Below are 11,547 nucleotides of genomic sequence, written 5' to 3'. Positions count from 1 at the left end.
ATTACACATATTTACAGAAAAAGCCTATATATAGCTAGATACCATCTTGGTCTGCTCCTCATTTCTGCTCAGGATTTGTAAGTCCACATCATTCCACCGTCACTGTAAAATAAAATTAAAGATATTCACCAAAATGCTTGCTCCTCCTGAATGCGTTAAAACATCATGCATTTAAAGGATTTCAAGATCATAGATATTTAAATACTTCTGAGCAAATATCAACTCAGGAAGGCAATTGCATGGTCTGTACATGTATGAAATATAAAACTGCAGTGTACAATGTTATCTTTAGCATTGTGAGTTTCTTACCCCTTTCACCCACACATTCACTCACTCAAATCTCTTCTTAAGCGTTATCCCTCCTTACCTACTACACTTGAGTCTTTTTCCTCCCGCCCCCGTAAGCCGTCCTGCACCCCCATCTTGAGGTGGACTATGAAGAATAAGAACGCTGTTTTCCAGGCCTTCTCTACCGACTGCGTAAACTTCTGTCCCAGCACCGCCTTCAGGGACTTCATCATCACCACTTCTAGATCCTTTATGGACAAAATAGTTTATCATGAAATACAGTACGTCCATTTATACGGGTCATACTGCATTATGTAGCATTAGAACCATACAAAAGGTAAATTTTCTGGTTATTTCTTTACAAAGTAAGCTTGAATGAATCCTACACCTTTGGCTTTTAATTGTCATGCAGGAAGTAGGGGTTCCAAAATAAAAACATGACGCCTTACGAGCGTGTATAAAACCTGGAAACACAGCTGTCAGCCATGTTTGTTTACATTCTGGTTGTACCACAAAGTACAAGTGCCCCTCGTGTGAGCTGTTTTAGCACCAACCATGAATGTCAGAATGTGATAATCGCATCTATACGTTGAAAAGTGAAAATAAATTACAATCACACGATGATTTTTCAATTGAAGTATTTCAAATTTTGGTGCAAAGATGTTAAATAATGCACAGTTAGAACGTTACGAGAAATGTTCATTTAACCCAGGACGGTCACACCACACATGCATTGTATGTTTTATAAAATATTTGCATATTTTCTTACTAGTGTGATGGACTGCATTTTCAACATCATCTTCTGCACCAATTCTGATTACCATCATTACCACATTGTACCAACATGTACAGATGTCTCATTTGAATACGCCTGTCCTAAACTGTACATGTTTTTGTTTTCATACGACAGACTATGATCGCAAGCAAGCTTACATCAAAGTGCTCTGGTTTGGTGTTGTGTCTGAGGTGTGCCTTGCCGGTGTCGTACAGAAGTTTTTTCAGGGATTCGGGTTCCTCCAGACACTCCATGAAGGTGTCGAAACTGTTGATGAAGCGTGTGACGTGTGCTCGCATGGACGTGGTCTTCTCATACTGTTCAGGGTCAACCTTGTCGATGCCTTTGAACAGACTCTTCGTCATAGGATAGTCCGTGAACAATCTGTAGGAAGGAGTACGTAAATTACACATGGAAATGGAAAATTGTAACATGGAAAAGACGGAACGTACACAAACCGGGAGTACCAAGAAAAGCCGCCAGGGGGCCTAAAATCAACATTGACTTTTGTCTTCCTGGCACCTACCCTCATACCAAATATCAACACAATCCATTCAGACCTTCTAAAATTATGCCAACCACATCTGAAAACACAAACATCCCCCGGGCCCACACACACATAAACACACACATAAACACACACACACACACACACACACACACACACACACACACACACACACACACACACACACACACACACAGGCTAACAAACAGTACTTCCATATGCTACTACATTTGCATATTTTAAATATCCTCATGATGTTATGGCTCGGCGTTTGTTTACTCTTATGTCAGACTGTCACAAAACAGATATTGGCACGTTTAACACTGCTGTACACGTGTATATATACTTACATCCTAAAGATGAGAAAACCATTTTGTCTCTTATGGAGGAGGATGACCTTCCAAGACTCCTGGAGAAGTCGGACTTGGGTGGGCGTCAGACCTGTGACGTCATCAGGCGCTTCTATGGGCTTCATCCACCAAGAGAACAGGACTTTCCACAACAGGTTTCTTACAAGAAACATCGGCTTTCCCAGAACACCGCCCATGTTGACTTGGGTTCACACTATCTCAGCGGGAGCATTCCTATTAAGACAATAGGTAACATACAATGCTTAGGGTCTGGTCATATCAATCATTCGTCCTACGATCACAAACTCTCGTGAATAATTTCATCAGGTTTGTAAATGATTGAATAGAAACGTTCTTTTTTTAAGGTCTTCATTCATTTATTTATTCACAGCCATTTGTTTTACATGAACCAACATTTTGATGACCGTCTGTCATCTTCATCAGGGCTATAACGACTGGTTTACTGTGCACTGAAGCTTGGTGTTACATGGCACACTGTGCACTGAAGCTTGGTGTTACATGGTTCACTGTGCACTGAAGCTCTTGCATTCTTGGATTAAATACTAGTAGTTTTATGTACAAAATTCAGCTGGCTTGTTACGAAAAGCCTGTTTGTTTTATAGCCTTGTCGGTGGTCGGTTCTGTCACAGTCTGCTTGAAATCGAACGACAACCTACGACGATGTGACCGTTACAAGCTAGTAGCTTGTGATAGTCCCCAGGGTTTACCAACAGTGAATAGATCCTAATCCTAAGTTGCTATGTAAAAAACCCTTTTCAGACAAGTGTATAGGCAACAAGTTCAATTCTGCGTGACATTTCTCTGCCTTGTACTGACTTGATCTCTCTCGCACACATGCAGAAGGAGCTAACATTCGGGTTCAGAACAAAAGCGTACAAAGGTACACATTGTCCACGCTGTAAGCAGTACCGTTTACATACAGTTTAATCAGTGCAGGACTAACATTCATATTGTTTGGCACATCTGATTGACTGGTATTATGCAGACCAGTCACCGGCTACCGTATTTTGACGCCGCTGTCCAACAACACGTTAATAAGCAACTTGAGCACGTATTTACAGGCGATCAGAAAGAAAATTTGCCCAACTCCTATTTTAATTGAAAGGGTTTACAGTAAGGCATGTGACACTTAAAACTAGCTTCGAACGTAAATGAATATTTTTCTTGGCAGAGCAAGAAAGTTACAGCATTGTTATGCTACAGCTAACAGTGTTCAAATAGAGCGCCAGGCATGTGCATGAAACACAATGTGTTCACTGCTGTTTGTTCAGGGTAGGGTCAACCTCATTTGTCAAGGTCAGAATTCGAAACTATATGTTGCGCAATATATACGCTATACGTGTGATCTTTGCAACACAGTTTTGGCATATGGTGGTAGCGCTACTTTACCACACTTTCTGTATAATCAAGGATCTTCAAAATCAAAAGTTTAAGCTCCTTGGTATAATAAAGAAATGCATAGTAAAAGGGCAAAGTGTGGACAAAGCCTATGATGCTTCTAAGTTCTCCGCAGATCAAAACGTACACGAACAGGTGCCAACGTTTTCTGACAACCCCGCCAGTTAGGCCACTTGCTAGGTGTAGCTCTCGTATTTTCAACGTAATTTCAAGCACTAAAACCTTACTATATCACAGTCAAACTACTTACAGTTCCATACGAGCCAGCTGAAGACCGAATGTGTCTCAGACCGCCAGTCTTGTGGCCTCCGTGTGTGTGTGTGTGTACTAAGGGTAACGCTGTGTGGAGTCAGGTGCAGTACCGGGATTCGCCACCTCACGTCCTCAGCTGCAGGTCGCCTGTTTGTTTGAATAACGTTCTACCGGCGGTGACAGTATTTCACAATACGTGTGGCATGGAGTGTGCCAAAGGGCATTCCTATATTCTCGTCCCAACTCAGCCGTCGTCATAGAGTTTAGATAGCCTTGCGAGCATTTGGTAGTGTTCATCGGCATTTTGTATGTACATTAACCAGTGAAAACTTTCCAATTCTATAAAGATGTGTGGATGGTATCGTCTGAAACCCCAAATCTGATTTAAAAAACGCGGGAAATACGATTTCTGCCCCTTTTATTTGTATTTTTGACTAGCGACCTATATGCTTTCTTTTCAACAGATTCGTGATGTCCATTTTTTCTATGATTTTCAGTGATTCTTTTAAGCTCTATTAAAACAAAGTGTCAAGTCTAGCTTTCTGCGACCTTTTGACTAACGGCACTTGTTGCCAAGGTCTCAAAGCATTGTCACTGCCAAATTGCCGAAAGGGTTAACATTATATTTTTAGAAACAGCTGCAGACAAAATCAATGCAGGTCCGGCTGCGATGTATTCATATCAATATACACAGGGTTTTGGAGACCTACGTATGCATCCATAAAATATTCTATGAAATATTAAATTTGATAACCATAACGTTCAATGAAAGATACACAATCAACTGGGAATTTACGGAGATTAGATTTTAATGACACTGTAAAAGAAACTGAGAGATGACCCAGAGAGACATCGAACTTGTGTAATAGCATTCAGTCACTTGGTTAACAATTTGGGTTAAAAAAAAATACAGAAATTAAATATCAACTGTCATGACATTAAATATGAAATAACATGATATTGAATATCATGGCCACGATCACAAATTACTCACATTTTTACGGTATTTCAAGAAGTACTTCAACATTGAAAAGTGTCTTCTACTGCCAGACAACTTCTTGATATTGTACACTGTATTCGAAATACTAACACTGTACGTCAATTTCAAGATGGCTGCCAAGGTGCTGATGACAATTAGGCTCTTTGGAAGAGTTAGTCAGGTACTTGTCCTAACTTGAATTGTTGAGTTCTTTATTTAGTTCTTCATGTCCATTGATCTCAAAAGTGTGACTCTGACGACGTTTATTCCACGGTCACTGAGGAAAATAGAAAAAAAACTGTTACAATATGGCATTGAGAATAGAATACAGAACTTTATTGACACAACAAAAAGTACAGCGACTTTTGTAAGGTCAAAGACATGTAGATGTACAGACAATTATACATGGGTACAACGAAAATATCCTACGTACAGAACAATAGGTGGGTCAACTAATACTACTTATTCTAAGGTTTAAACATTCTTACATATCACACTGCCGACGTTGAACTCTACATGACCCCAGGCCATAATTCTTCAATGACTTCATCGTAATGAATGCGCGCGCACAAACGTCTCAGTATCACTGGTATTGACATTCACCTCCGAGTTACACTTGACTTTAAACCCCTGTCACACATAACCGAATATGGCCTCCCGAACACTACCGGGCTCCCCCAACCATGGTTGGGAGTAGGTTGGGACCAAGGTTGGCTGTGGTTGGCTCGTGTTCGACAATGTCGGCTACTGGCAGCCAAATGTTTCAAAAGGTTTGAAACGTTGTGGGCAGGAGGTTGGGCCATGGTTAGGGAATGGTTGCCTGGTGAATGAGGGTAGGTCAGCAGTGGTCGGGGCGTGGTTGGGAGTCAAATTTAACTAAAATCTAACTCAAATTCGATTCGTATAGAAAGGTAGGCTGGCCTAAATCTGTTCAGACTTCTCCCGAACATCATCCAACCTTAGTTGGTTGGTGGTCGGGTGGAGGTTCTGAATGTGCGACAGATGCTTTAGTGTGCAACTCAGAGTTTCGATGTCAAGACTGAAGCACAACATTCTGTGTTTTCAGTACCACATATCATTTGAAACCAGTATTCTTTTGCATAAAGTATTTCTTGGAGTACTTCACTTACCAGTTACGCTTGTATCAGCAGCCTTGCGTATCTCATCCTCCAAACCCTGCTTGATGGGAACCTTGAAGTGGCTGTACGCTGTTTGCCAGGCCTCTTCGAGTTGTGGGGTGAACTTACTTCCGAAAACTATCCGCAGAGATTTCATCAGGACGGTTTCAAGAACCTAGAAAGAGATGGAGTCAGTTTATTGTGGTCTACTATTTACACTGTCTACATTATCAGCAATCTTTATTGACACAACAAAAGTATGGCAACATTCGTAAGGTCTACTACATCTAAACAGCCATAAAAACAACTGGGCCCAAATGTATTAACCTGCGTACAAGTATATGTCGAATAAATCAGATACTAAGTTTCACGTGTCATCTTACTACTAGTTCAAAGGTATGAAAGGAAAATTATAAACCCTTCAACGACGTTATTTTTCTTAAACCCTACTCTAGATCTGTGTTACATCTAAAATTGAGCTAAAAAAATATCTGGATCCAAATATGTATTCCAGTCTGTGGAATTCCTTCGATATTTTCAGAGTGGCTTTCAAAGAGGATTTACGTGAAAATATTCTGAGCTGTCTCTTCCACGAAACTCCATACCATATTCTGGATCTTACCCCAAGTGAGCTCAGAAATATGACCGGAATTCGTTCGGTATCTTTGAGTGACTTTCAAAGACCAACTTACGTCAAAGTACTCAGGCTTGATGTTGTGTCTGAAATACCCCTTCTATGTCTCTGGCACCATATTCTACATGTAGATCTGTGTTATTACCCCAAGTGAGTTCAGAAATATGTCCGGAATTCCTTCGATATCTTTGAGTGGATTTCAAAGACCAACTTACGTCAAAGTACTCCGGCTTGATGTTGTGTCTGAGGTGCCCCTTGCCGGTGTCGTACAGAAGCTGTTTCAGGTCTTCGGGCTCGTCTAGACACTCCATGTAGGTGTCGAAGCTGTGCATGAACCGCGTGACGTGTGCTCGCAGGGAGATGCTGTTCTCCAGCTGTCCCGGAACAGCCATGTCCATCTGTTCCACGCCCTTGAACAGCTTCTTTGTGATGGGGTAGTCCGTGAACAATCTACAAACGGTATAACATATTCCCCTCTGTTAAACTAACTGTCCTCCCAGTGACTTAATAACTTTTTATCTGTATCGACTCTCACTCAACATGCTGTCAACGTTTTGCACTGAAAAAAACTTCTTAAACTTTTGTTTATCTCTTATCGTAAGATTGTTCCATAGCCCTACTGTTGGAACTCGACATAGAAACCAGTAGAAAATCTAATATATCGATAAAGTTTTACATCTACCAGGCTCCTCAGATTGCTGGAAAAATAGTAGAAATTGGCCAAATAGTCTGATTAGTATGCCAGAGGAGTAAGCCGGCCAGACTGGCCTCTATCAGACTTCAGAGGCGGCTGGAAAGAGTAGCAATTGAACAAAGATACAGATAGCATGTCAGGGGAGTTAGTACACTAAAGCGACGGTCACAACTCGCCGTGCGTGCTTTTTGTCCGTACGTTTTTGTCGTGGCTACGTCTGCTACGTTTTTTTCTGCAAACGTAGGGTGGCCGGCCGAGGGAGTACGTCACTCGCACGGTTGCGCAAGGTGTACGTACGTGGTCTGCACGACACGCCTGGCCGTCAGCGGTTGCGTGCATCGTACGTTGCGCAAGTGGTAAGTGAGCTGTACGTGCTTACAACGCACGATCTTTGTGCGATTGCACGTTGCCGCCTACAGGCTGTACCTACACGTGCGGCGTACGCACGGTTTCCTTACTCACTCGCACATTGTAAGTGCGTGCACCTCCTGTTAACTTCATCATCACTAGCCGCCCTGGTGTCTTCCGCGGCCCGTTTCTTTGGATCTTGTCTGGTAGTCTTCTTCTGAGCCTTCCTGGGCATCTTGGAGAAGAGTTGGCAGTCGCCCGTCAAGTCGTCTTTATATACTGTAGAAATCAGCTGCGTTGCACGTGCGTTGCACGTGCGGAGCACCTGGTATGGCGCACGTCTGTTCTGCGTGGTCATTGAGCAGGTCAACTGGGAAGTGAGGAGTAAGCACGGATGACGCAAGCACCGTGCGTGGCACGCACGTACTTCGTGCGCTGTCCGTACAGCAATTGCACGTGAGAATAGTGAAGTTAGACTCACGGAGTCCGTACGTTGCACGCTCATAGGCTGTACGGGGCACGCGCGTCGCACGTACTCGCACGCACGGGTGGTAAATCCGCAGACCGCACGTAGAAAAAGTATTACATGCACTTAAAGTTCTACGGCGTGTCTGCGTGCTCCCAAATCCGTAGGATTCCGTACGGAGGTGGTACTCACCACGCACGGATACCGTACGATTGCCCACGTTTTTGCACGTAGACAGCACGCAGAAGCACGTACGGCGGGTTGTGACCGTCGCTTTAAGCGACGGTCACAACTCGCCGTGCGTGCTTTTTGTCCGTACGTTTTTGTCGTGGCTACGTCTGCTACGTTTTTTCTGCAAACGTAGGGTGGCCGGCCGAGGGAGTACGTCACTCGCAAGGTGTACGTACGTGGTCTGCACGACACGCCTGACCGTCAGCGGTTGCGTGCATCGTACGTTGCGCAAGTGGTAAGTGAGTTGTACGTGCTTACAACGTACGATCTCTGTGCGATTGCCACGTTGCCGCGTACAGGCTGTACCTACACGTGCGGCGTACGCACGGTTTCCTTACTCACTCGCACATTGTAAGTGCGTGCACCTCCTGTTAACTTCATCATCACTAGCCGCCCTGGTGTCTTCCGCGGCCCGTTTCTTTGGATCTTGTCTGGTAGTCTTCTTCTGAGCCTTCCTGGGCATCTTGGAGAAGAGTTGGCAGTCGCCCGTCAAGTCGTCTTTATATACTGTAGAAATCAGCTGCGTTGCACGTGCGTTGCACGTGCGGAGCACCTGGTATGGCGCACGTCTGTTCTGCGTGGTCATTGAGCAGGTCAACTGGGAAGTGAGGAGTAAGCACGGATGACGCAAGCACCGTGCGTGGCACGCACGTACTTCGTGCGCTGTCCGTACAGCAATTGCACGTGAGAATAGTGAAGTTAGACTCACGGAGTCCGTACGTTGCACGCTCATAGGCTGTACGGGGCACGCGCGTCGCACGTACTCGCACGCACGGGTGGTAAATCCGCAGACCGCACGTAGAAAAAGTATTACATGCACTTAAGGTTCTACGGCGTGTCTGCGTGCTCCCAAATCCGTAGGATTCCGTACGGAGGTGGTACTCACCACGCACGGATGCCGTACGTTTTCCCACGTTTTTGCACGTAGACAGCACGCAGAAGCACGTACGGCGAGTTGTGACCGAGGCTTAAGGGAGTAGAGTTTACGGCCTGATAGAGGCTACAGATGAGTACAATTTGCAACCTAGTAGAGGCTCGATAAAACTAGGTACAACATGAATGTTTTCAGGGTGCCGCTACCTAGATCATTCTAACCAACACAGCAATTGCAACATGAACTTACACCCTGAATATGACGAATCCGTTTTCTCTCTTCTTACTGAGGAACGTCTTCCAAGACTCCTTGACGAGCCGACTCTGTGTCGGTGTCAGCCCTGTGACGTCATTAGGCGTCTCTATCTGTTTGACCCACCAGGAGAAGAGAACCTTCCACAGCAGTCTCCCCACCAGGGAGAACGGCTTGGTCAAAAACGCACCCATGTCGTCTGTAGAGGTCCGCGGCCTTACTGTAAAGCAATAAGAACATAAGGGTTTCTTTTTACACAACCGGCAATGTCTCTCACCTGCTTACGTTTCGATGTCTATAAGATTTCTTGAGTTGATTTGATATAATTTACCTTCCTCAGAGCTTCTGACTAGAGTACTGCTTCTCGACGCTGTATGTGGCCGATGTAGGTGGCGCTAGTCAGTTCTCCAGTCAGAGGAAGGTATCTGATAGAGGAAGGCATCCGATAGACTTTGAAATGTAAGCAGGTGAGAGTATAATAGCCTGGTTACCAAACCTATTTCAATATAGCTCCCGAGTCCTACATCCTCTCCGCAAATAGAGGAGAGAATGCAGTATTTGGGAGCTATAATAGGTTTGGTAACCAGGCTAAGAGTATATAGCAGTTGTGTAATATTCTTTGCTTTACCAAATAGATAAAACTATTCAGTAAAAAGATTATCGTTAGTTAGAACAAGATAGAACTGCCTATCAAAAGGACAAAGTAGATAAGTCCATTTTAAAAGTAACAACTACATCGAGGGGATATTTGGTACTCAACATATCCAGACTAAAACACTATTTACCGTACACACTACTTAATCTAAATTTGTCTAACATATACCTGCCTTATGCGCATTTAATTATCGCTGAATAGATTTATTAGATAAGTGCATGGAAAGTTCAAACGGAATTCCGCCGTAGAGAAGTCAAAGTCAACAGCTTTCTTAAAGTCTTTAGCTACTTAACCTACCTAGGGTTACTTTAGCCTTCCCATGCAGTAGAATGGAAATGTTTTATGATTGAATATTAGATATTAATATGAGTGATTTTTTTCTATTCATTATAAGATTGCGCAATGCGTGTGAGGTCTACGTGTTCAGCGTGACCAGCAAAAATATGGTTAATCCATTTGTGTCATTGTTCAGGTCACGTACTGCGTGTTTGCTTAGTGTAAGGGCGTGCTTTTTCCGTCACCTTTACTATGAAAGCATTGCGCAATCCGCGCCTACCCTCTACCATGCCCTTAACCTTCGCGTGCCTGTGCCATTGTTACGCAACAATGAACTTGTCCTTGGTACAACCCTTACACAAGGCAGGTAGCAGATTTGCTAAAATACCACGTACATGTTCGAACCAACCTAACCTTTCACAAAACGTCGATAGATCGTGTAGTACGTGTGGCCATACTTACGCACTTGTAGTGTTGTTGAAACATGCCCCTCGGCAAATACAATACCTTCGTGGGGATTAGGCTCGGTAAACTGTAGCATCATTAAAATGCACACCGTTCAGACTCAGACTAAACTGCATGTACGAACCTCTTATAGCTGTGCAGTACGTACCTTTAGTGGGGTGGCTGTGTCACGTACAGTACCGGCACACGTCCTGTCACGTCGCCGGTGAGAGTGTTTGTGCAGCGACCCGGCGATTTTACCCTTTTGACTGGTGAGCTCGGGCAGGGCGCCCTTGTTTGTTTGCGTGTCGGACGTCGCCATAGAGGCGGAGGCACGCGTCAGTCGTGGTGTGGTTTAGGCCATGTTGATTGGATTATATGGATTACATCCCCGCACGCATGAATTTTCGGTCGTTTCCAAAAAGCAACTTTTCAAAAATAGTGTAATTCGTACAAAACAGTTGCAAAATGAGCAAATATATACCGTAAGTTGCAAAAAGAAATATTGGAAAACGATACCAACGAAAAATATTCTGTGTCATTTGTTCAACCTTCATGACCACGTAGATTTCATAATGAAAGCAACACTTTTTTTTTTGCCAAACTTTTTCATTCTCACGCGCGCATCAGTTTTGGGGTTCCCAGAGGATGTCATCCACACAATCAAGTCATCATGGCCTTACCGAAGGTAGAACTTTACATGTACGTTTAGGGACTGTCGAGGTTAGAACTGATATCACAGCCGTAATATCTGCATGTTGCTTTATACATATGTTTGCCAAAACGGTAATGCCTATAATTGACGATATGATTCCTATCATGGAAGCAGCTTCCACATACACCCCTGGCTGTCGTATATATTGGAGTCATGGGGTACAATACGTATATAATCTATTTTGTTCCATAAAATAAGAGGTATATGGAAGCATTAACATAAACGACTATATAGGCCATACATGAAAAGCCACCTCCTTATGATTTGAT

The 11,547-nt window shown here is 43.6% G+C and overlaps 2 protein-coding genes across 3 annotated transcripts; both read right to left on the bottom strand.

The window, feature by feature from the left end:
* Window positions 1–9: 9 nt before the first annotated feature.
* LOC109469155 (cytoglobin-2-like) lies at window positions 10–2,149 on the bottom strand. Its single transcript, XM_019767563.1, has 4 exons — window positions 1,922–2,149; window positions 1,222–1,447; window positions 368–536; window positions 10–102 (listed from the first exon to the last, which is right to left on the bottom strand). The coding sequence occupies exons 1-4, from the start codon at window positions 2,116–2,118 to the stop codon at window positions 89–91; spliced, it is 606 nt and encodes a 201-aa protein (XP_019623122.1). The 5' UTR covers window positions 2,119–2,149; the 3' UTR covers window positions 10–88.
* Window positions 2,150–4,493: 2,344 nt separating this feature from the next.
* On the bottom strand, window positions 4,494–10,885 carry LOC109469154 (cytoglobin-2-like). 2 transcript variants are annotated; one of them, XM_019767562.1, is made up of 5 exons: window positions 10,765–10,885; window positions 9,186–9,408; window positions 6,539–6,773; window positions 5,702–5,864; window positions 4,494–4,848 (listed from the first exon to the last, which is right to left on the bottom strand). In XM_019767562.1, exons 1-5 carry the CDS (start codon window positions 10,883–10,885, stop codon window positions 4,835–4,837), a joined length of 756 nt encoding a protein of 251 aa, XP_019623121.1. In that variant the 3' UTR covers window positions 4,494–4,834. The 2 variants fall into 2 exon arrangements, with proteins under 2 accessions (XP_019623121.1, XP_019623119.1); XM_019767560.1 differs by having other exon boundaries at window positions 10,733–10,834.
* Window positions 10,886–11,547: the final 662 nt, after the last annotated feature.

Source organism: Branchiostoma belcheri, unplaced genomic scaffold, assembly GCF_001625305.1.
Source record: "Branchiostoma belcheri isolate BF01 breed outbred unplaced genomic scaffold, Haploidv18h27 scaffold20, whole genome shotgun sequence".
Lineage (NCBI taxonomy): Eukaryota > Metazoa > Chordata > Leptocardii > Amphioxiformes > Branchiostomatidae > Branchiostoma > Branchiostoma belcheri.
This window is presented reverse-complemented; position numbering and strand designations above follow the sequence as displayed.